Raw genomic sequence first — 26680 nt, forward strand, 5'->3', positions numbered from 1 at the left:
GTGTTACAGACGACCATGGCAGCACCCAAATGGGCTGGTGGGAGGGGTGAGCATGGGCCCATGCGTGCCTGGGGTTCAGGCCAGCAGCGGGGCTCAGACCAGGGCTGGGGGCAGACAACCCAGCAGAACAGTGCTGGGGGTGGAGGACCACAAAGCTCACCCAGAACCGGAGAGCTGAAGCAGGACTCTTGCAGTTGACCCGCCGCTTCATTCAGTCACCCACTTCCACTGTTGCCCCTCAGGCCTTGTCATCGGCAGAAGCTCACGCCTCCTGTGCCCTGTCTCCACCCATCACACTGATCAAAAGGCTCTAGTCCTTGCTTCCCTGCCCTGAGGTTTTGTCCCTGGTAGATATTTCACCCAGACTCCTCACTGGCTGACACCTGTGCCTTTGTGAGTGTTAGAACCCATATCTGGCCTTGTTGTCTTCTTGGGGAGCAGGTACCACTGGCCCAGCCTCTAGAACTCCCCCCGAGCCCCTGCCCCTGGCCACTGTTGCTCCTCTTCCTCCCTGGATTTGGGGGTTGAGCAGTTGAGGTGCCACCTCTGCCACTGCCCTCCTTGCTGAGCCCCCCAAAACTGGCATCAGGCTGGTCACTTCTCCAGCTCTGATCTCAGCACCAGCTCCAACACCCCACGCCCCCATAGCATTTACACACCTCGCCTTATTCTCTGCCTCAGACCCCATGGAGAGTGTGCTGGGTGGCAGGAATGGCCACTCCCAGCCTAGTCCCAGGGAATGCCATCTGGACAGAATGAGGCAATCCATCCAGGGTCTTTCCATGGGTCTGGGATGCTCCCCACAGGGCTCTGGCCTTGTCTCCATCTTGCTGAGGGGGATCCCAAGGCCTCTGAGGCTGCAGGCAGCAGCATTCTCACCCACTTCTCTGAGCTCTAGAGCTGGGTGTGGAAGATGCTCTGAAACCAGACAGGCTGCGCCTGCTCACACGTCCTCACGAACGGTGACAAACTGACCTCGTCTGCCCTGGACGGAGGGGTTTCTCAGGACACAGGCCGTTCTGAGCTAAAATTGGAGCAGCTCTGGGCAAACTGGGATGTCTGGTCGCCCTAATACACTGGATGACCCTGCTTCCTGCATCACTGAGCAGGGATCATATATGCCCACCTGCTGCATCTGTGACTGAACACCCCACCTGAAATCTGAGACTCTGGGCGGATTTTGCTCCTAGACAAGGCCAGCCCCTCCCCTGCCGGGTGACAGATGCCACTTGTTCTCGCCTATTAAAGATGTCACTTCTGAAATACATCCCTCCCACTCCGGCATAACTGATTTGCCCTTCGTTACTGGACCATTCCTATCAGCATATGAATATCATATGTACTGTGATTTCCCATATCAAAAAAAAGAAGACTCTCTTTACATCACACTCCTTTCTAGCTTCCTCCCTCATTCTCCACTCCCCTTCACTTTAGAACTCTGGAGGGTTGTCTGTATCTGCAGTCTCCTTTTCCTCTTCACCCTTTTTTAAATAATAAAAGATTATTTTCACAATCATTTTTAACTTTTATTATGGAACATTTCAAACATCTCCCCGAATAGTGAGACGAGCATAATGAACCCTCACCTTCCCATCGCTCAGTCTGCTCAGATTCTATAGCAGCACAACACAGGCATCAGTAATGACTGTCTTGCGTCCATCAGTCAGAAGGGCTTCCCCAAATCGCCCCTGCCAAGCTCACAGTGACCTCCACGTTGTGGGTGACTCTATCGTCACTTCTCAGGCTTCATCTCCTCCGACCTCTCACACCTTATCACAGCTGATGAATCTCTCCCAGAAACATGCAATTTTTTTTCCCCCACTTGATTTTCAAGACACCACCCAGCCCTGCTTTTCTTGCTTCCTGGCTGCCCACTCCTGATTGGTCTCCTCTGCAGGTCCCTCCTCACCTCCCCACCCTCATCTCTTTCTCGGAGCCTCTGCTCCCCTGGGAAGCCTCACTCACCCTGGGGAACCCATGTCACCCAGCGTCCGACTTCCTGTACCAGAAACTCCCATAGTTACATCCCCAGCCAGGACATCTCCCCTGAACTTGTCCACATGGTTGACTAAGAAGCCTCTAAAAGTTAATATGAAGCCAGAGTGAATTCACATCAGCCCCAGCCTCTGCCCTGGTCCTCCCACTGACATGGTTTTCCTAATGCCTCAGGTCCCAAGTGTTACGTTTTTCATTCCACCTGGAGTGGCAACCAGATTTCCAAGTGGTCCCCAGGCCCCGCGTGGTCCAGCCCCACTCTGACCTCACCCCCTCCTGCCCACAACCTGGCCCCATCTGCTCCAGCCTCACAGTTGTCCCTGTGCCAGCTGGTAGGGTGGGGGCAGTGGGCAACTGTTCCCTCCACCTGGGAGACCCTCCCCCCAAATTCCAGAGGACTTGACCTTTCACCTCCTTCAGTCTTTGCTCAAATGCCACTTTTATTCTCGAGCATCTGGATGTTCTTTTCAACAGTTGCAGCCCCTCCTGCATTCCCTGCCTCATTTTGCCCCATAGCTTTTTAAGTCCCTGACATGCTTCGTAGATGTCTCCTTTATGTCAGTCAGCTCTCTGGCATGTAAGTCTATTGTGGCCGCATCCTCAGGCCTAGAGGAGTGTCTGGCATGCAGCAGGCACTCAGCTTACGTGCCAACCTGGGCAACAGTGCCTGCCTCCTCCAAAGGGGACTCACTTTGAGGTTCCTATCTGTCAGCAAAGCATCTATCTGCCCATCTTTCTCTTAAACACACACACACACACACACACACACACACACACACTTGGGTGGAAAGGACCGAGGACAGTGCAGGTTAGCACAGGTATACCTGAGGTCACTGCCACTCAGAAGGACTCTAGGCCTGGTGTGGCCTGGGCTACTCTGGTGGAGGTCATAGTAATACAAGATGATCACGTGGGGCTCTCTCCTGCAGACTCAAGAAGGACCACCCTGTTGAGATCTTTAACCAAACCACCCAAATAGCAGAGGGTCTCCATAGGTGTGTTCATTGAGACAGACTTTGAAAAATTATCTAAGGAGGCTGAACTTCGTCTCTGGAAGTTCCTACTCATCTGGAGTAGGAAGACCCTACTCATCTGGAGTAAATGCTCCAACTCCTGATTTGTCTTCTTTTTTTAGAAAAAAAAAGTATATATGAAGTATGCTATATATATATGTATGTATACTTTATATATATATATTACCATTTTAATTGACTTACAGTGTGGTGTCAATCTTTGACCCATCTTCTTTTTATGGTTTCCTCTATTGCAACATGTGTCTTCTATGAAGGAGCCATCGTTCACCAAGTGCTCAGGACATGTGGGTCTCACTGACCCACCACCCACACGCCACCTCAGCTCCTCCATCCTCAAGAGGCAGGATGCATGGGACTTGAGCAGCATCTTTGGAAGCAGGTATGAATGTAACCTCATGAGACACCCCAAGCCAGAAGCACCCAGTTGAGCTGCTCCCCAATTCCTGACCCGCAGAAACTATGTGAGATAAGAAAAGTTTATTATGGGTGGAAAATGCTCCCTTCTAATTTCTTGCAGAGTGATGGGTATTTATCCCAAAGCAGATGACAAGGAGGTCGCACATCCCAGCCTTGAGTTGATATGAGTGTGTCTAGGATGTCGAGGACTGTGTCTTTTACCGGAAAACCCCTTCCCAAGTCATCTGGTTCCAATTTCATTCTGCAACTCTCAGTAGCCACAAATGCCACCTGAATCCTCAATAAACTTTATTTAGACACAAAGAGACACAACAGAAAATACATACACAGATACAGATTTTTTTTTTCTCTATAGGATGAACAAACATCACAGAGGGAATTTAAAAATCAGGTGCACGGAATGTAAGAAAAAAAAATCGCAAAGTTCCTTGTTCACTCACACTTGGAACAAACACATATTTCAGAGGAAGACAGGGATACACCATCCCTACAACAGAATTCACAGTTGTCTATCACAGTACACAGGTGTTAGGAAGGTAATCAAAGGGCTGGGGATCCAGTTACTCTTGGTGTGACAGGATGCTCACAAGCCTAGTAGAACTCTGTTGAAACAAAAGACAGGATCGAGGATGCCACACCCCCTGCACAGAAGCTCTGCAAGCTGTCGGCTAGGTCATAAAGCAGCTCAGCAGAAACGCCACGTTAGGGTTCAGCTTGCGGCTGGAAGGTCTGTGTAACCTCTACCTTCGTGTCCCCATCACAGAGAGTTTACATAGACACACTTAGGACGCTGAAACTCTCGACATGCATGCCGGCTTCAACACCCCCCAGGACAGAACATTGACATCGATGTACTAAATGTGGCTTTCAAACGGAAGAGGAATAATAGCCAAGAGGAGAAGGAACACTTTGCACTGACAGCAGTGTTTCCTGCCTGTGGTCCCCTCCCACGGGGAGCCACGGGCATCTGTGTCCTGCTCCATGCCATGGGCGGGGCAGGACGCATGCCTCTTGGGAGTCTATTATTGCCTTCTAAAGTCACACCTGTGAAGCCACGCATGTCATCAGGGTAAGCAGCCATGGAACCACCCCACTTATCCTGTCCCGGACCAGCCTCTGGCCTCCACACCATCTTCGCCTTTCAGATCGGGGTTCCCTAGGCAACCTCTGTATTTTAGTAAAAAATGGTTTCCACTGTACCCTTCGTGTGTCCTCTTCCTAATGTGACAAATCCAGATGAGATGAAGTTATGGAGATCAGGTCCTCCACTTCGGTAAGCATCCTTCCCATAATGTCCTGCAAGAAGACGGGGCAGAATTACCTGGCACATCCATGACACCAACAAGAAGACAAACGCTGCGGTTCCAGTTCACTCAGCAATGGCGGTGAACTTAATTTCAAATCAGCAGCTAAGTCAGAAAGTAGAAGCAATCAAGGAAGAGATATATATTTATATTATATTATTTTATAAATTTATATATAATATATATTATAAATATATTAAGTATATATGAAGTATGCCATATATAATATATATATTACATACTCTATATATTAAAATTTCAAATATATACACATATATATTGTGTATATATACATATATATATACACATACATATATATACACACACACACACATACACGCACATATAACTGCAACAAAGAAGAAAGTTCCAGGAAGCTTATGTTGAAAGCAGAGGTGGGGGAAAGGGCTTGACTTTGGCATTTCTGACTGAGCACATCAGAACTTCAGTCTAAACTGAACTTGTCCTACCATCCTTTGCTTCGTCCCAGCTTCCTTCTTTCTTTTTCTTGTCTTATTCCTTTGGTTTCTTTCTTCCAGAAGCATATAAATGTGGTTTTGATTGAAATGCTCTGTGTGTGTGTATGTTTATGACTCATACCTCATCCTATGATCTACAGCCTTGTGGCTTAGGAGAAATCCAACGTCACCGAGGCTGACAAGTAGGGCGGTGGCTCTGAAACACTGGGAAAATATTTATGTGCTTTTCTCTTTCAACTTTCTGCAGTAAGATTTTATCCCTCGTCAGCCTCCTCTCTCCATCTACCTGTGGGGTTGGGGTGAAGAAAAGTCTTAGACCCTGGGAGAAGACATGCAAAGAGAAAAATAGTTACTGTTCTTCTTCTGACATTTGATGTAGGATTCCACAGTACCCCTGAAGTACAGGCATTATAAAGAAAGAAAGACCTCTCTAAATGCCATCTTGAAGTATATACATGTGAAAGTGGAGAAAGCCACATATATGTCATGTTGCCACAAGAGCATGTTAAAAACTGTACTTAACAATTAAACACTGAGAAGACTGCCTAAGATGTAAAGTTAAGTAAAAAAGTGGAAGAAAATACTATAGTAAGTATGACCACAATTCTGTAAAAAATGCAAACCAGTGTAGTTTAAAACAACAACAATAAAACAAGATTGAAAGAAAACACACTGATGCCGACTACCACCTTTAGATAGTTGGAACACGAGTTTTATTTCTTCTCTCCTTTCAGCTTTTCTGCATTTTCCAAGTTTTTTCCTATAATGAGCATGTCATTATAATATAAATAGGTGAAATACACTTCTAATGGAAAAATGTACAATAAATGTAGATAACCTAAACCACATTTTTTCTTAGCAATGCATCTTCTGCATTAGGTATCAAAAAATGGGTGTATGTTGGATTCATCCAGAAGCTTTTAAAAATACAGATGTCCTTACACTGCTCCAGGGATTCTGACTCAGTTGATCAGGAGGTGTTTTTTTTGTTTGTTTTTTTTTTAAAGGAGGTCTCCAGGTGGTTCTCATGGTAGCTCATACAATAAAGAATCTGTCTGCAATCTGGGAGGCCCGGGTTTGATCCCTGGGTTGGAAGATCCCCTGGAGAAGGGAATGGCAACCCACTCCAGTATTCTGGCCTGGAGAATTTCATAGACAGAGGAGCCTGGCGGGCTACAGTCCATGGGGTTGCAAAGAGTTGGACACGACTGAGTGACTAACATTTTTGCACAGGGAAGAAGAACCACTGCCCTAGAGTAAACGCATAAACAACCGAAGTTCAGTTTGCTCATGGGGCTGGGGGGCGGGGGGCGGCGGCAATGAGCACTTGCTGCAGTCCTCCTGGGTGCCTTGCCCCACCCTCTATTTAGGTCCCGGACTCCAGCATCCTTCCCCTGAAGAGTGGAGTCTGGGCTAGACCAGTTTCTTCCTTCTCCCAGATCAGAGGGTCTCAACCCTGAGTGTGCATCAGAAAAAAAACAGAAAGGCAGGTTAAAGCCTGCCAGGCCGCATCCCCAGAATTTCTGAGTCAGTTGATCTGGGATGGGCCTCAAGAGCTTGCATCTCTATCCCGTCACCCTGATGATACTGCTGCTGCTGAGTCCAAGGTCCAGACTCTGAGATCCATATTCCAAGTGTATCAGGAATATAAAAGAATTTTACCACTGTATCCCATAACATCCTCCACTCTGGAATAAATACCTCCTTCCTTGGGGGACACAGCTTTCCATGAGGAACTTTCTGGCTGTAAAAGACTGTAGTCACAACCCAGAATTTTATAGAAAAGAATTATTGGAGCTGAACTAAGAGGCTTCTGCCCGTATCCCAAGCCATGTCACGACTCCAGAAACCCAACTCTCATCCCGGAAAAATGCAACTTCATTGAGGGATGAAGGAGAGAAGGACGAGGGAGTGTGGAGGGGTACAGTACAAGCCCCAAGGAGAGGGGGGCCCTTGTCCTGTAACAAGTTATTCCCCCCACTGCCCCTCCCAACAACAGAAGAGTAAGAAATGGAAGTAGCAATTCCGAACCCTCATAAATTTGGACCTCATTAATTCAGAACCTCTGATACATCCTGCAGAGTTTGGTTTATTTTTGTGCTCCTTATAAATAAGATTTTTGATAAACAAATCAATACTGAGAGAGATGGCACATAAAACAGTACCTTTGCGACTTGAAATCATTCTAATCTGTCAGCTGGAACAAGGTCCCTCAGGGCTAAGTGCAGCTTACTGCTTTGGGGCTGAGCTTGATTGAAAGCCAACTCAATCACCCAATCCCTACTGTGGGCCAGACAGAGGGACAGAGCCTCTAAAAACATAGTTTCATCTGTGTGACACAACAGCAAACACTGTGTAGCATTATGCAGTTTACAAAGATCATTCATACACGATTTTCTTGAAGTTTTAATCATTACTGCATTGTAAGTTCTCTAGTATTAAAATATTATTCTCCCATTTTATTGGTAGAAAAACTGAGGCCAAGGGTGGGAAGTTGGAAGATGACTGAGCCATCAGTAGCATCCTGGTCTTTTTTATTTTTTTTTTTACTTTTTATTTTGTGTTGGACTATAGCCAATTAACAATGTTGTGATAGTTTCAGGGGAACAGTGAAGGGACTCAGCCATACACATGCATGTATCCATTCTCCCCCAAACTTCCCTCCCATTCAGGCTGCCGCATAATATTGAGCAGAGTTCCCTGTGCTATACAGTAGATCCTTACTGGTTATCCATTGAAAATATACCAGTGGGTACATGACCATCTCAAACTCCCTAATTATCTCTCCCTCCCCCACAACCTTACGCCTGGCAACCATAAACTCATTCTCTAAGTCTGTGAGTCTGTTTTGTAAATAAGTTCATTTGTATCAGTTCTTTTTAGATTTTCCACAGAGCATCCTGGTCTTCTGACTCCAAACCCCTTGTCAGTTCTCTCTTGCACACCTGGCTTCATTTCATCCTCACAAGAGCCCTGTGTAACAATGGTCAGTTTTCTAAGTTCATGGAGCTAGGCAGTGGCAGACCCTGGATCCCAACCAGGTGTACCCATCTCTGCATCCACAATCTTTCTAGAGCCCTCCCCAAGCCAGCTCACCCCTCGGTCTGAACAAGTGTAGATGTGACTCTTCTCTGAGACTGGAGCCAGGACCCACAGGAATCGCTCTTCTTCTCTGCAGCCTTGACCCCAAGTCCATGCCCTCCTGCTGGGCATCAAGGTGAAGGCCACAGCAGCACAAATTTTGCCCAAGTTGCAGTTCCGGAGAAGTGACCCTATACCCGGCAGAGCTCCAAGCAGAGGCTAGGGGGCGCTCTGTGAGCACACTCAAGTAGCGTGGATACACACCCACGTGTCAACACCACACACACACACAGCCCCGGATCAGGTCCCACAAAGGCGGGGCTGCCCTGGTAGTTCAGTGGTTAAGAATTCACCTGCCAAGGCAGGGGATGCAGATTGGACCCCTGGTCCAGAAAGATGCCACCTTCCCCCAGGCAGCTAAGCCTGTGCACCACAACTACTGAAGCTCGCACACCCGCAACCCGGGCTCGGCAAGAGGAGTCCCCACAGCAAGAGAAAGCCGACATGCAGCAACAAAGACTCAGCATAGCCGAAGTAAATAAATTATATATACATATATTTTTTTCTTTTTTTTAAAAAAAAGAAAGCAGCTATGAGTAAACAGAAAGTTTCTCTGTAAAAGAGATGTGCTATAAAAAATAGGAGGGGGAAAATGAGGTAATATCTGAATGATGACCTCAATAAAATTTACGAGAATTTTGCACTGGTTAAATGCCACCCACAGCTATGGGAGTGAAACAAAGTAACCTAGACCGTTTGCCTGAGTTGTAAATAGGGACAAGCGTATGGATACTGAAGAAATTGGTGAAGTCAGTTCCAATGAGAGAGACACACTGGGTACTCAGCGGGGAAGGACAGAGACAAGACAGGAGAAAAGATGAGAAAAAAAAGGACAACCCTAGAAGTTCCTATCTATTTAATATAAGATGCCCAGGAGAGAAACAGAAGGGATAATTCAGAAGCAATAATTAAAAGTTAATAGACTTTTTTTGAGCAGATAGAAGACTTTAATCTTTAGTCAAATATCAGACATATATTAGAAGGATCGATATCTAGATATATACACTAGTGAAATGCCATTTAGAAAAAAAAGGGAGAAATGCAAACCAACAGAAAGTGAAGCAACCTTTTAAAGACTTTTGAGACCATTATTTCAGTAGACAGGAGAAGATGGAGGAGAGACAAAATGGATGAAGGAGATGGAGAAGCACAAACTTCCAGTTATAAAATAAATAAATCATGGGGGTATATAGTTCAGCCTGGGGAATGTAGTCAATAATATTGTATTATGTTTGCACGGTGACAGATGGTAACTAGGCTTACTATAATGATCATTTTGCAGTGTATTATATACAAATGTCAAATACTAATATAATTTTGTATATCAATTATACCTCAATAAAAAAAAATTCAAGAAGTGTTTTTTCTTGTTTTGTTGAGTTTGTTTCTTTGTCTGTATCTGTTTCTGGTTAAATCACCTTCTAAAAGCAAAGGTACACTTCTTTTTGTTGAACTTTAACAATCTGAGACTTCTGTATTAACCAGTAATGAAAATAAAATCTATGCTCATTCATAAACCAGAAAGAGTTAAACTATGATACTTCAAAAGCAATCATGAAACTATAAGTCAATGGGTAGAAACGTATGTTTATATTAATACCCAGAATACACAAATAACTTCAAATTAATAAGAAAGTAAAACAACTCAATAGGAAAAAAAGAAAAAACAGGCCAAAGAGATGAAAAGGTAAGTCACAGAAGAGAAAATCTGAAGGTCCAATACGCATAAAGTGGTGTTCCATCTCAAAAGTAATCAGGGAAATTCAAATTAAAACCATAATGAGGTAACATTTCGCACCCAGTAGACTGGCAAAAATAAAAATTCCTGGGACTCTGGGCATGCAGAGGCAGAAACAAGAACTCTTGCACACTTCTGGTGGGAGTGTAAACTGGTGAAAGTGCTTTGGAAGGAACCCTGGGGACGGTTAATAAAGCTGATGATAGATGCACCATAGAACCAGCAATTTCACCTTCAGGTCTGTGTCTGAGATAAATCCTCAAATGTGCGCATAAGGAGATACATGCAAGGATGTTCATGAGCAATATTGTTTCTAATAAAGATAAACTGGGGAAAGAACTCTTGGGATAAATCAAGGTATACTCACATAATGTAACCCTATTCAACTCTGCACAGTCGAAATGAACCAGACCTTGAAGCATCAACATGGAGCAGTCTTATTTGCAGTGTTAAGGACCACACTCAACTAGCGGAAGGTAAACAGGATGACATCATAGAGAGAGAGTTTTAAAACCTGCAACACCCTCTCCTCCTGCTGTGTCCACGAGTCCATTCTCTATGTCTGCATCTCTATTCCTGCCCAGGATGAACTGAGAGAAGAGCATCGACATGCATTACTGTGTACTCAGTCACTCAGTTGTGTCTGACTCTTTTGCAACCCCACGAGCTGCGGCCCACCAGGCTCCTCTCTCCATGGGACTTCCCAGGCAAGAATACTGGAGTGGGTTACCATGTCCTTCGGGAGGGGATCTTCCCGACTCAGGGATCAAATCTGCATCTCCTGCATTGGCAGGTGGATTCTTTACCACTGAGCCACCTGGGAAACCCTGACATAAACACACTATCATGTGTAAAACAGATAGTAGATGAAAGCTGCTGCGTGATACAGGGGCTCAGTTTGGGGCTCTGTGACCACCTAGAGGGATGGGATGGGGGAGGTAGGAGGAAGGTGTGTGAGGGAGGGGATATATGTATACTTACAGCTGATTCACGCTGTTGTACACCAGAAACCAATACAACATTGTAAAGCAATTACTATTCAATTAAAAATAATTTTAAAAAAGTAAAACATATAACACATCACTACATTGTTTAAATATATGCATATGTAGTGTTATATAAGTACCAAGAAATTCTTGGATGTGATAAATACTGGTATCAGGAAACCAGATACTTCTGTGGACATATCTGACTCAAATAATTATTTTATTTTGTTTCTAAGATAGCTATAGATAGACCCATTGATGGATGATGGATGAATACACAGATTGTATAGACGATGGATAGATACATAGATGGAACTGTTGCCCAAGTATTTAATTCACTGCCAAATTATTCTCCAACAATAAAGGAAACAAAGAATTTCCAGTTTTTAAAAACTAAGAGACTAAAATATCCTCCAGTCTTTCATTAGGAGAAGAAAAAAAGCTGCCTGATGATGAAATCTGTCAAGTAAGAAGTAAAACTATAGAGTTTCTAAAATCATGGATGTGCTTATTTGTAATCTATATGGTACACAAATCTAAAAATTCATTAAGAAAAGACTGGTGAATTAGATTATACTTAACATTTAACAAATTGTCTTTATTGACAGAAATAAATTTGAGTAATACTGGAGTTGTTCTGGAAAATCTGGTATGCAAATGGGGCAATAAAATACATTACTGTGATAAAATAAAACTAGAAGTAGATTCCTTTATTGGGGGAACAGTGCTCCATCGTTAGAGCCTGCTTGCAAAGGATTGCTTTGCTCAGAACAGACGGGGGAGCTGGTCTCTGGAAGTTGGAAGGAAGCTTGACAGTACTGGCTGGGACCCTGCTCTGTAGCCACGTCACTGCTGATCTTCTTCACAGAAAACAGGCCATAGACCAACATCAAAACACATGTAATACCCTAGGGTTGAATGTGTGAGAAAGGGGTTTCCCTTTGCTTACGAAAAGCTCCATCATATCAGTAATCTTGCGTGTGTTCATGCTAAGTTGCTTTAGTCATGTCCGACTCTTTGTAACCCTATGGACCACTGTAGCCCACCAGAATCCTTTGTCCACGGGGATTCTCCAGGCAAGAATACTGGAGTGAGTCGCCATGCCCTCCTCCAGGGGATCTTCCCAACTCAAGGATCGAACCCACGTCTCTTACACGTACCTGCATTGGCAGGTAGGTTCTTAACCCACTGGCACCATCTGGGAAGCCCATCAATAATCATAACCACCAACAATAATGATAATAAAAATATACTAGAGAAAATGAACAAGGAATATGCATAGGAAATTACTCTACCCCCCAAAAGAAAAAAATTTAAAAGTCAATGGAGATATAAAAATGTGATTAACCCTAACTTATTAACTGGGCTTCCCTGGCGGCTCAGCTGGTAAAAAATCTGCCTGCAGTGTGGGAGACCTGGGTTCGATCCCTGGGTTGGGAAGGTCTCCTGGAGAAGGAAATGGCTACCCACTCCAATATCCTGGCCTGGAGAATTCCACGGACCGTACAGTCCATGGGGTCGAAAAGAGTCGGACACGACCGAGTGAACTTTCACTTTCACTTTCATCATTAAGAAAATGCAAATCAAAACATGACCTTTCTTTAAGAAAAAAAAAAACACAACAAATTGATTTGGCAAAACTGAAGCATTCAACAAGACTCAGTGCTGGGGGAATGAGCTCTTTCACTGCTGCCAGTGGGAGGATAAATTAGTGATGTCTCTTTGAAGGACAGGCCATTGACTCAGTATCTCAGTGCTAGGACTTTCCCCTACATGTATGCTCTCAAGTTCTTCCATAATATATGATCTAGGCTAGACAGGTGGTGGTTTCGTCACTAAGTCGTGTCTGACTCTTGTGACCCCATGGACTGTAGCCCACCAGGCTCCTCTGACCACGAATTTCCCAGGCAAGAGTACTGGAGTGGGTTGCCGTTTCTTCCTCCAGGAGATCTTCCTGACCCAGGGATCGAACCCAGGTCTCCTGAATTACAGGCAGATTCTTTACCAACTGAGCCACCAGTGAAGCCCCAGGTAGGACTGTGAAGCACTGATTACAGTAGTTTCTGTCAATAGGGGGAATCATCCAAGTGATAGAACAGTACACAGTACCTAGCTGTTACAAAGGATCAAGGAGGGCTGCATTACATGCTGATGTGGGAAGAGCTTTAAGGTACAAAAAGTGGAGGAAAAAAAACAAAGGGTAGGGTAATGTTTCAGTATCATTCCTTTTAATATAATGGGCTTCCCAGGTGGCTCAGTGGTAAAGAACCCACCTGCAAATGCAGGAGAAGATTCCCTGGAGAAGGAAATGGCAACCCATTCCACTATTCTTGCCTGAGGAATCCCTTGGGCAGAGGAGCCTGGAGGGCTACAGTCCATGGGGTCACAAAAGCTGACTCAGCGACTAAAGGACAATAACATAGCAAAGTAAAAAATGAAAATACTATACACAGAGTCTATCTAGAGACCCATTACAGGTAGGCTGTTTTATACTAAATTTTTTTTTTCTGCAAATAATCATGAAGCCAAAATACTAAAACTTTCTTTCCTTTGGGGAGAGAGTTTGGAAGGAAGGGATGTCTTTACCTTTGAGTTTTTTAAAGACTTTTCTTATATGGACCACTTCTTAACATCTTTATTCATTACAGTATTGCTTCTGTTTTATGTTTTGTTTTTTTGGCCACGAGGCATATGGGATCTCAGCTCCCCGGCCAGGGATTGAACCTGTACCCTCTGCGTTGGAAGACGAAGTCTCAGCCACTGGACCAGCAGGAAAGTCCCTACCTCTGAGCTTTATCACTTTCTTTACTGTCTGAATTTCCTAAACACGTATACATGTTATTTTTATTTTTGTACTATTGACAGAGGTTATCTGGTATTAGAGAGTTCGATCATGGGCCATTCTTTGTTTTTCTCTTTGTACTTCCTCATATGAAAAAAAAAACACCTCTAATAAATGTCATTTATAAAAAGAAGTATAGGGGCCAGGAAGTGAGAGGGGGCCACTTCTCCTTGTGTAAATGACAAGGCATTTATCCAACCCAGACACTAATACCCACCTGGCAGGAGGGTGGTGAGGATTAAACGAGATCCTGTGTGTCAATTGTTTTGTCTGATTCTCCGCACCAATAAGCCTCAATATGTGGGAGCTAGCTGCTACTCACGTTGAGACCATGGTCTTTCCTTTATCCCCTGCAGGGAACTCCCTGGGGTCCTCTTGTTCTGCATGTGCCTCAAGCTGACCTCAGGGCTGAGAGAGTCAGGGCAGGACTGCAGAGAGCTTGAGCTTTACTATTTGGCCGGAGAGCTCTTCCTCCAGGAAATCTTAGGGCTTTTCTAGTTCCCAAGGGCCCACACCCACGACTCCACGAGGGATCTGGGGCTGGGAGCCCCGAGGCCTGCATTCTCCACGTAGTCACCTTTGGTTGAGTGAATAAAGTGGCGCTGAGCTCGCTCTACCAGTGTAAACTGGGGGCAGGCCAGGTCTAATTGCAGCTTGCACTGACAACGACTATTTACTAGTTTAAAAGTCTCTGGAGAACAGCTACTGGGACTGCTTTGTTTTATGTGACAATTCAAGAGCTTGCTCACATAAGCACATGGGGGCCGTTTCCTCCAGAGTCTGTGCAGTTAGTGGAGCTGTCGGTAAATACTCCAGGCAAACCCGAAGATTTCCCTCTGGCGTCTTCCCTCTGCTGACTCTGTAGCCCAGAGACCTGGGGAGGGGGCCAGATGTGCAGCCCAGCTGGTGAAGGCCGGGTGTTCACCGCTATGAGGGCTGAGGTAAGCAATTCCAGATGGCCAGAAGAGATGGGAACCACCTTGCCTGATACTCTCGTTGGAAAAAAGAAGAAACGTAAGCTAGAGAGAGGGGGAAAGAGGCATTGTCAAGGTCACACTGGTAGACAACTTTGCAAATGAACCCCCGACCTTCGGTTTGGTGCTTCTCATCCTATTATCGTTGGGCCCTAGGAAAACAAGGGATCTCATCAAATACAGAAGAAAGAGAATCGCAAGCAGGGTGGGGGTGGGAGCAGAACCTAGACTACAGGTTGGTAACCATGGCAATAGGCTTCCCAGGTGGCTCAGTGGTGAAAAAATTCACCTGCCAATGCAGGAGACACAGGTTCCATCCCTGGGTGGGGAAGATCCTCTGGAGAAGGAAATGGCTACCCACTCCAGTATTCTTGCCTGGAGAATCCCATGGACAGAGGGGCCTGGTGGACTACAGTCCATGGAGACACAAAAGAGTTGGACATGACTGAGCAACTAAACTGTAACAACAACCATGGCATTAGAGAGAAATCTTACAGAAAGTCATTCATAAAAGAACCATTTCCATTCAGATGAATGTCCTCTGAATCATCAGTTTTGCTGGTTTGGGTTTAAGAAAACTGGTACTTTGTGCTTGAAACCAAACCAAACAAACAAAAACATCAATATGTACACCGTGTGAAGTGAAAGTGTTAGTCGCTCAGTCGTGTCCAACTGTTTGCACACCCATGGACTGTAACTCACCAGGCTCCTCTGCCCATGGGATTCTCCAGGCAAGAATACTGGAGCAGGTTGTCATTTCCTTCTCCAGGGGTTCTTCCTGACCCAGGGATCAAACCTGGGTCTCCTGGATTGCAGGCAGATTCTTTACTGTCTGAGCCACCGGGGAAGCCCCATATACTCTGCAGAGGGCTCTGTCTTTGTCAAGGGCAAACTCTAGGTCAACTTCATCCACTGCAATAGGTGGGCTTTGCTGTGCTCTCTTGTCTATTACTCTCTTGTATATTATATTATTGTTTTAGGGTACTTTTTTTTTTTAAAAGAAAGCATCACATGGCTCAAAAATAAAAGTTTGAAAACCATATCTCTAGTGCATCTTAATTATTTACCAAGGGAGCAAAAGAGAGTGAGAGTATTTACTGGTGGTGTCATTAATCTTCAAGGGTTTTAGAAGGATGAAGCCCTCCTCCTCCCCCAGCCATCAGGATACAATCAGAGAATCTTAGAACTGGAGGAGAGTTCAAGGTCACCTTTTCTAGCCTCGAGATTCACAGACGAGGAAACTGGGGCTCAGGAGGGAGAGTGAACAGTCCAAGGTCATTGCCAGCTGTGACAAAAATCCGCACATTCCCAGATCAGAGCTCTCTCCGATGCCCAGGCAGCCCACGGCCTCCTCTGTACAGGTACAGAGGTAGATTTCTATTTCAGGAGACCCCAGTGTGCCACTTATTTTTTCTTCAGATGTGCTAGCTGTAATCCCCTTGGAAAGATGCCCAGCATCTAACCAAAACTTCCCGTCTCTGACTATGACACCATTTCAGTTCTGTCTCATTGAGAGCCAGGACCCTGGCCAAGAGGAGATCTGAAGCAGGCTTGGGGAGAAGGGGCAAAGGATGCAGGCAGGGAAGACTCCTACAATGTCCCAAACCTTTTAGGAGATTAGGAGAGACACAGGGGTCAACCGGGAAATCTGTGAATCACTCAGACTCTCTTTTCATATTTAAAATAAATTTCTTTTGATATGAACCATTTTTAAAGTCTTTATTGAATTTGTGACAACACTGCTTCTGTTTTATGTTTTTTTTAGGTTTTGGGGCCACGAGGCACATGGGAATCTTAGCTCCCTGACCAGGCATCGAACCCGCACCCCTTACATTGGAAGGGGAAGTCCTAACCACTGGACCACCAGGGTCTCTTTTGTTATCACAATGCAGAGTTATAGGCAGTGGCTTAGCCATGGGGTGATGGGGTCTGTTTTCCCCTCTGACTCTTGACTTCTCTCAGCAAAAACACTGAGCTTCTTTCTGAGTGCATCCAGATTAGTGGGGGTCGGTCAATGGAAGAATGCTGAAAACCTCTAACATCTTATAGAGTTTTATCGGGTGGCCTGTCATGGAGACGTTGGCAATGAATGCCTTTTATTATCTAGAGAAAATATTTAAAGACCATATTAATATTATCTCCATTCTGCAGATGAATCAACAGTCTCAGAGAGGTTCAGTAATTATACAAAGTCCCAGCATGACTCACCAGTGATTTAGGACAGAACCTAAATATTCTTGGGGTTCAATTCATTCAATCATGCTTCTAGGAAAGTCATGCTTCCTGCCTCTGCTCAAGGGACTCCACCTCTTCTGAAACACGCAAGAGAGACCCATCCAACAGACACAGAGCAAAAGCAGCAACGGGAGAGGCAAGAATTGCAGGGTGGGGGGCTATCATTTTTTTTTCTGACTCTATCTCCCAATGCGAAGGCAATTTAATGTGCAAACTAGTATGTATATCCTAGAAGCTATCAATGAGAATAGATTTATATTCACATACCCCAGACATGTCTCAGTAATAGACAGATGGTAAAAGCACGGGCTTCCAAAAAAATCAGCCTGGCTCTGACACAGGCCATGTGGCTCTGGACAAACCATTAGCCCCAGATATCCTCATCCATAAGATGGGAATGCTGCTGGCCTCATAAGGATGTTAGAAATTTGAAGTTAAATGCACAAACACATATAAAGCACAGAGCATTTTACACTTCGTTGATAAGTCATTATTATAATAATAATTATTACTAGAGGGCAAACCTTCTCTAGTGTACTGAATATTTCAAAATACTCCAGGCAGAAAGGAAAGAAACAGTCTTAGGTTCACAATTATCTAAAGCTCCAGAAAGGTCTTTCTGCTCCCCATTATTTGGGGGGAATTTCAAGGTTCATGCTGGTAATATTGTCATCCTTTGGCAGTTTAGGGTACTCTCTGCAATCATTACCCATGTGTTGGAAAATGGGGCTTCCCAGGTAGGCTCGGTGGTAAAGAATCCACCTGCCAATGCAGGAGAGACAAGAGTTGAGGGTTCGATCCTTGGTTCGGGAAAATCCCCTGGAGAAGGAAATGGTAATACAATCCAGTATTCTTGCCTGGGAAGTTCCATGGACAGAGGAGAGCCAGGTGGGCTACAGTCCGTGGGGTCACAAAGAGCCGGACTGAGGGACTGAACATGTGCTTTGGAAAAGACAGACTTGTGAAGATCTAGCCAGAGGAAACCACGTCACGTCAAAAGGAAGCCACTCTGTCTCCGCTCAGGCGGCACTGGTTCCTCAGTGATTCTGCTCCTTTCCCATAGAATGTTCACTCTTTCACTTTCCAGTGTCTTTTCTGGTTTCTCCTCATTCCTGGACCTCCAACACCTCCTGTTCTCCATCGCCTTCATCTGATGACCTGGCTTCCTACTCCATGAAGAGACTGGAGCAGTAAGAAAGGAATCTCTCATTCATACGAAATGGACATCCACCCTCTCCCTCTGTCTCCCCACCTACTAAAGCGAGTGAAACACCCTTGTTAATACCCACCCCCTCTCACCTTCTCAAGGACTTAGCTCCTCAAAGCACCCCACTCCTTCCCAGTCACCAGGCTGCCTCCCTCAACAGGCTCAGACACACTTCAGCGCCTCCGGACACTCACAGCTGTAAGCACGATGCTCTCCCCGACCCCGGCCCGCCCAGGCCAGTCACTGCCCCGCTTCTCTGCTGCCCTCCAAAAGGTGGCTCGTTAAGAGCTGCTGAGAGTCACCTTCTTCCCCTTACGCTTTGGTTTCAGTTCCTTTCTGTCCAGCTTATGTTTCCACCCCTCTACTCAGCTATTCCTATAGCATCAGCCATTGTTGTAATGGACAGAGCTTCACCCTTCCTTTGCTGTGACCTCATTGTCACTTGATTACATCTGCAAAAATTCTATTTCCAAATAAGGCCACGTTTACAAGGACTCAGGCTTTAGCAGATCTTTTTGAACGTTTTACTTCGTATTGGGGTGTAGCCAATTAACAACGTTGTGGTAATTTCAGGTGAACAATGAAGGGACTCAGCCATATATACACACATGTATCCATTCTCCCCTGAAGTCCCCTCCCATCCAGGCTGCCACATAACACTGAGCAGAGTTCCATGTGCTATACAACAGGTCCTTTTGGTGATCCATTTTAAATATAGCTGTGTGTACATGACTATCCCAAACTCCCTAACTTATCCCCCACACACACAAACATCCGCCCCCAGCCATCGTAAATTTGTTCTCTAAGTCTATGAGTCTGTTTCTGTTTTGTAAGTAAGTTCATTTGTATCATTTCCTTTTAGATTCCGCATGTAAGGGATGTCATACAATATTTCCCCTCTGTCTGACTTAACTTCACTCAGTGTGACACTCTCTGGGTCCATTCATGTTGCTGCAAATGGCATGATTTTATTCTTTTTAATGGTTCAGTAATATTCCATTGTGTATATGTACCACATCTTCTTTATCCATTCCTCTGTTGATGGACATTTAGGTTGCTTCCATGTCCTGGCTATTGTAAACAGTCCAGCAGATCTTTTTGAAGCACTCTATTCAATCCATAACAACCATCAGAAGAAACCTTTACTTCTATAGCTCCCGGAATGGTTTCTACCTACTCTTCCTCACCACACTTACCCAGTCCTAGAGCCTGATTCCTCTCTTCATTTCATCTTCCCATCATCACTGAGCCCTCTGAGGACCACCTGCAAAATGCACCTGTTGCCCACCCAACTGCTCTCCATCTCACGTTCTAGTCAAAGCCGCCACCACCTCCCATCTGAGTCCAAGGCGGCCTGCCTCCAGTCTAGTTAATTTCCTTCTCTACACAGCACTGCTCAGAAAAATGGCCTCTGCCATTCTCCTGCAAGCAAGACCATTCACTGAAATTGAGAAAGTAACTCTGGGAGAGCCGACCCCAGGATAATGAACAGCCCAGCAGGCTCCTTTCAAAGAAAAAGAATGCATCCTGGAGCTGGCCAGGAAGAAGGGATGAGACGGGATTCAGGGTGAAGACTGTGGAGTGAACAGGCTTCGGAGCCAAGGCTTAAGCTCTGCCTCTAATAAAGCTGTAGCATCTGAGCTGGCTGTTGCCGGCCGAGCCACAAGGGAGACGGATTCCAAAGTAGCAGTGAACATGCTGGGAAGCAGGGAGTATTCATCTTAGCAGCTGGCCCGAAGACACTGATTCCACTAATAAACTCAGTGCAACAGCTGACAAGGCGTTTGAGCCCAGAACTCCTACTGAAGTAGCGATTTAAGTAAAAAGAATGATTTTCACTGAGAGGTGAAGTCAGGCAAAACCCCAAAGAACTGGATAAGTCGCTAGGTTTAGGAGAAGGAAATTTCATGGACAGAGGAGCCTGGCGGGCTATAGTTCATGGGGTCATAAAAGAGTCAGACACAACTGAGCAACTGAGAGAAGGCTGACTATTAATAAAAGGATCACCAGGTCTAAGGTGACACTTGACTATTCGCTTTAGATAAAATCACATTTAATGGAATCCTTGAAACAACCCCACATTCACTACCTCTGTACGGCATGTAAATAGACTAAAATCTTCCTTGCTTTAAATAATCTGCCCCAAACTGCACAGCTCGTCATGAAAATAGGAAAGATTTGAGCAAGACGTTGTTTTATCCCAGGTCTGTGGCCTTTCAGCAGCCTCAGGCTGCCGTGAGAAATAAAGACATATTAAACTGTAAGAAAGGGAAATTCGTGAAAAACATCAGAAAGGAGGTCAGTGGAGATCGTGTTCAAAAGAACTGGGCCCAGGAATATGGGATCAAGATTTCAGCTCAATGGTGAGAAGTGAAAAAGAATATTGCGTCAATCATGACATTTTTGCACCTTGTTTTATGTCCCTGGATATGTGCCAGGGTCTCCCAGTTTATAGTCTATGGGAACTTGAATAGAATTTGTATCTGACTGTGGTGTGAAAATTGTATACATCTTAATTATGTTGAATTGATTCATAGTGCTCTTCAGGTCTACTCTATCCTTCTACTTCTCTGTATAATCATTCTACTAATTTTTGAGAGTTTGATATTGAAACCCCACTTAAAATCTTAATTTATCTACTTCAAAAATAATTGTAATATATAGTGGAACTATGTGAAACTTTGTTCTGTATTTTCCAAGTCTCCTGTAAATGTGTTATCATACTTTCATAATTGGAAAAAAAAAGAATATTGTGTCCAATATCCTGGGCCTGAGCAATTCTTTGGTCAGTCCTTCAGGTAACATAAAACAGTTTAAAAATAAGTCTCATGAGAACCATGCATACGTGAACCAAAAAGCTGACAAGTTGAGTATACCATCTATCTGGGAAATACTAATGCAAGAGAAAAGCCAAGACATTTTGGAAAAGGAAGCACTGAAAGAGGATATTCTGTATTATAACAGAATAAAGCAGACATTCTGTATTATAACATTACTAAATAGTATATTTACTATTACCAGGGACTTCCTTGGTGGTCCAGTGGCTAAGACTCCAAGATTCCAAAGCAAGGGGCCTGAATTCAATCCCTGGTCAGGGAACTAGATCCCATAGGCCACAACTAAAGATCCCACTTGCTGCAACTGAGACCCAGCACAGCCAAATAAATAAGTATATTTTAAAAAGCATGGTATAAATATAAGAGTAGATAAGTGGAAGCAAATGGAAAACCCAGAAGAAAGATCTAGTAAATTTAACAAATGAGTCTATGATAAAGTCAGCTTCCAAATCGGTGGAGGAAAAAAAAGGGGGAGGGGGGAGAAAAAAGGTATCAGATGTGGAAAGGAGGTTCTGGAGGGAGGAGAATATATGTGTACATATGGCTGATCCAAAATGCCGTACAGCAGAAATTCATACAACACTGTGGGACAGTTATAGTCAAATAAAAAAAGAAAAAGAAAAAAGGTGGAAAAAACCAGAGTGATATCTACAGTGTCTCCTCCTACAGACTTACTGAGGTGATCGGCCCAGCCATGCATCCCTTCGTGAGACCCACACTAATTTTCTGATAAAGAAGGTGGACCTGGAAGCCTTGCTTTTGTTTGTTTGGGGTATTTTGTATCACATGACCTTTTCCCCTTTCCTGGCCAGAGCTCACTGAACCAGAAATGATAAAAACAGACACAGGCAAACCAACCCAGGAACTGGGTTAAACTAGTCAGTTTCTTGCTCTCAAGAATATAAAGGAAGAGTCGGCAGCACTCCCAGTCAGGGTATTTGGACTTGTCAAATCACAGACTCAGTGCTGGTGTCAAGACACCCCGAGGTTCTGTCAGTCCGTTCAGTCGCTCAGTTGTGTCTGACTCTTTGCAACCCCATGGACTGCAGCACACCAGGCTTCCTGGCCCATCACCAACTCCCAGAGCCTGCTCAAACGCCTGTCCATCAAGTTGGTGATGCCACTCCCATGCAAGGTTCGGTGCACACTCCCAAACCACATATGAGCGCAAAGACCTGACCCAGAAAGAGGAGCATCACTGGGAAGAGGAAAGCCCCAGAGAGGGGCTTTCGGCTCCGCTCCCACGAGGCCCAGGAGTTTCTGCAGCTTCAAGACACCCCTGTGTTGTTGAATAAGCTTCCTTTCATTCGAGGTATTCTGAGTGGGTTGGTGCTTCTTGCAAACACAAATATTCTGAGCAGAACATACGCCATTCATCAAAACACTTTTCAGTTAAGAGTCTAGGATCTAATATGGAAAGATGAGTTAGTAAAAGAAGTTGAAGAAACTGTGAAGATGTTCTCCACCTTGGCTGAGCAAGACAGGAGGGCAAAGAGGAAGCCCAGGGAAAGCAAAGACAGATGGATCAGATTTTATAAAAACATTTAGAGGTTAAGAATCTGCCTTTCAATGCAGGGGACGTGGTTTTGATCCCTGGTCAGGGATAACATTCCACTTACTGTGAAGCAACTAAGTCCGTGTGCCACAATTAAGACCCGACACAGCCAAATAAATAAATTAAAAAAAAAAAACCCAACTGTTTAGAATCGAATATGTCAAAAAGCACATCTATGTTCAGAGCAGCATTATTCACAATGGCCAAGACGTAGAAGCAATGTAAGTGATGATCAAGGAATGAATAGAGAGGACTCATGCTGAGTGAAACAAGCCAGTCACTAAAAGACAAACAGTGTATGGATTCACGTACAGGAGGTGGCTAGAGGGGTGAAATTCATAGAGACACAAAGTCGGGTGATGAGTGCCAGGCCCTGGAGGTGTGGGAATGGGCAACTGTTTAATGGGGACAGAGTTTTCATTTTCCAAAATGAATAAGCTCTAGAGACGGAAGGTGGTAGCAATTTGCACGATAATATGAGTATACTTAACATTTCTGAACTGTACACTTAAGAATGGTTAAGATCATAACTTTTATGTTGTGTATCTGCCCATAATTAACAATTAAAAAACAATAGTTTAAGCGTACATAAAAAAGTTCCTGCAAATAAAAAAGAGATAAACTTTCTCAGGAGGAGGCAAAAAAAAAAAAAAAAAACCCAAAAACAAACAGGCTGTGGACATGAACAGGCAATTCAGAAGAGAGGTATCCATAAGGTTGAAAAAGAGTTGGACATGACTTAGCTACTTACTAAAACAACAACAATCTCTTTAGGGCAATTAGTGATGCAATTGACATAAGATATGATAAGATATTTAAAACATGCACCTCTTTCCACTTAGTTATTCCACTCATAGCAATCTATCTAAGGGAAATAATTACAGACACAGCAGAGATTTATGTATAATGATTATCATCACAGTATTATTTATAATAGTATCAAATGAGAACCAAGCTCAATGTGATTAATGGGGGGAGGAGGGGCTAAATAAATCATGTCACTTCCCAAGGCTGGATGCCATGGAGTCATTCAGTGTGATCTTTTGAAGAGTATTTTCATTCTGTGGAAAATTCTCATGAAGTAACATTATAACACCTTTGTAAGGAAAAAAAAGTGGGGTGGGGGATATGCACGAAGAAAGTGGGGTGGGGGATACGCACGAGGTTGCTCTCAAAAGGTTTACTGGGATTATGAGTCATTCTCTGTACTCTTCTGTGTTCCCAGATAAAGAATCTGTCTCCAGTGTGGGAGACCTGGGTTCAATCCCTGGGTTGGCAAGGTCGCCTGGAGAAGGAAATGGCTACCCACCCCAGTGGGGGCTTCCCAGGGGGCTCTAGTGGTAAAAGAACCCACCTGCCTGTGCAGGTAGATGTAAGAGTAGAGTGTTTGATCCTTGGGTTGGGAAGATCCCCTGGAGGAGGAATTGGCAACCCACTCCAGTATTCTTCCCTGGAGAATCCCATGGATGGAGGAGCCTGGCGGGCTATAGCCCACTGGGTCACAGTCAGACACGACTGACTAACACTTCTGTGTTTTTCAAACTTTCTTTCATGGACAGGTATTCCTTTTATAATCCAAAATACTCTATATTAGAAAAAGAGTACATTTCGATGGGAGGGGCTTACTATGAAATGGAGCAAAAAAAGTCACAATGCAAGATGGGGTCGCCCACAGCATCATTGGGCCTCCAAATCTGTGCAGTATCTCTGCTTCTTGTTCTCTTCCCTTCTCTCGCACCAGCAGAGAGGGAGGGCAACAACCCTACTCCAGCCAGGTCCCTGCAGCCTTCACACTCCTAAACCTGGAAAAGCCAGCCTTCACACCCCTAAACCTTCTTCTCTTTCCACGAAGATGGGCTTTCCTGGAGTGACATTTAAAGGAACAGAAGAAGATTGACACGAGCCCCACCCTCACCCAGTAGGGATGACTTCTCTGCAACTTTAAGGGGACACCATGGGGGCTTGGGCACCGAGGCAGCAGCTGGTGTGTGGTCTCCTTGAGTGAACAGGGGATGCTGTGAGTCAGTGGCTCGCCCGCGGTGGTCCTCCACCCACAGGCTGCTTCAGGACCAGTGCGCGCTGGACAGATGAACACAGACCCCACAGCTGTCCGCCAAGGGGAAGAGGCCGCCCGATTTTCTGCTCATTTAGGGGCAATTAGCCATCAACCCCCACGTCTCCTTGAGTGTGAACTTTAAATAAGATGTTCCAGCTGAAATGGGGAGAGGAAGCAGCTCTGCTGTGACTGGGGAGAGAATAATTGTGTTGGATGTTTGCATCTGCTCAACAGCAGCTCTGGGAGCCGGCTTCACGCAAGTGAGACAGTTGGAGGAGGGGAGTCTTGGGGAGCTGGGCTGGAGGCAGCTGCCTTTACCCCGGCTGACGGCGCAGGGCTTCGGGCATCCCTTCTAACTCACGTGATGTGGATAATGCAGACTGGTGCCTGAGCCTCTGAGAGTCCCAAGGGCAGAGTTGTTGTTGTTGTTTTGGTTGCTCTGTTGTGTCCAATTCTTTGCAAGTCCACTGACTGTAGCCTGCCAGGCTTCTCTGTCCGTGCGATTTCCCAGGCAAGAATACTGGAGTGGGTTGCCATTTCCTTCTCCAGGGGATCTTCCCAAACCAGGGATGGAACCCGTGTCCCCTTCATTGGCAAGTGGATTCTCAATCACTGGACCATCAGGGAAGTCCCAACCTCATTTTCAAAGTTTAAAAAAAAAAAAAGGTCAATTTTGGAATAAAAATAGCAAAAATAAGACCAGCAAAGAGAAGCCCACACCTGGGTTTCCAGTTGGGAAGGGCCTCGATTTGGTGGAAGGACGTCTCAGGATAACAAATAAGCCCATCTCAGGCCTTCAGGGCTTGAGGACAGATGGGCCTGCAAAGGGCGCTTGGCTCTGACTCTCCCTAAGCTCTGGGTGCAGAGGCCTGGAATGCAGGCTCTCCACCGGTCTTTCTGTGTTTTAAGTCTAATGTGTTAATAGTTAAGTGCTTGATACATGACACTCCCTGTAGTTATTTGCATTTAATGGGAATTGATGCCTCGGCTAGGAACCCCTTTCTCTAGGGTGGGTGAAAGGGAAGGTGCGTGCCCGCATGCTTAGTTGTCCAGTCGTGTCCGACTCTTGGCGACTCATGGACGGCAGCTCACCAGGCTCCTCTGTCCATGGGATTCTCCAGGCAAGACTACTGGAGTGGGTTGCCATTCCCTCCCCCAGGGGATCTTCCCAACCCAGGGATCAAATCAGCGTCTGCTCTGTCTCCTGCACTGGCAGGTGGATTCGTTACCCGCCCAGCAGTCGGGGAAGCCCGAAAGTGGGGAGTAGGTATCTTTTCATTTTGCTCCAAATCACGACCCTCCTTGGTTTCCTAATAAAGCCAGCTGCTCGGACTTTTAAAGAAATTTCTGTGATTAAACGTATTCATATTGGAAGGCTCAGTGGCGCACGGACTGGAAAGAAAGAGAGCCTTCAGTGCTATTTTATTTAAAAATGGCCATTCTGTTTCCGGAGGGAAGGGACAAATGTGGAAATGGCTGTGTGAGGGTACGGGACGCACGTGCCTACAAACAAGGCAAGACCATCTGGTCCCATTAGCTGCCGTGCCCTCCGACCTGCACCCCGCGGACTGACTCGCAGCTGCCTTGGCTGGTGTGTGAGCAGCTCCGGGCCTCTCCGAGGCTTCCGGGGGGACACTGGAGGCATGACAACAGAGCTGGGATGTGCCTTGTTAATCTCCTCCATGCCCCTCTGGCCGAGAATGTGGAGGACAGGACAAGGAGTAGGAGGCCCCCTGCACGGTGAAGGTCCTTGCTGAGAGGAGAAGGAGGGGTCCTGGGAGGATCCCCACTGCTCCCCCAGTCTCCACACTGTGCGGTGGGAGGATTTGTTGAAGAAAAGCCAGGCAGAGGGAACACCTTGCTGCCCAAGGTGAGGTCCT

General features: G+C 45.3%; 1 protein-coding gene across 3 annotated transcripts in view; it reads right to left on the minus strand.

Moving 5' to 3' along the window:
- Positions 1-26680, minus strand: part of SHISA6 (shisa family member 6) — a 252965-nt gene that overhangs the window by 120343 nt on the left and 105942 nt on the right. For 2 of the 3 annotated variants that reach the window (XM_065910768.1, XM_065910767.1), the window contains exon 3: positions 4647-4742. The exons of the other annotated variant lie outside the window; for it this stretch is intronic. In XM_065910768.1, coding sequence (XP_065766840.1) covers positions 4647-4742 — 96 coding nt within the window. The remainder of the gene's footprint in view (positions 1-4646; positions 4743-26680) is intronic. 3 annotated transcript variants of the gene reach the window in all.

This window comes from Muntiacus reevesi, chromosome 18 (assembly GCF_963930625.1).
Source record: "Muntiacus reevesi chromosome 18, mMunRee1.1, whole genome shotgun sequence".
NCBI lineage: Eukaryota > Metazoa > Chordata > Mammalia > Artiodactyla > Cervidae > Muntiacus > Muntiacus reevesi.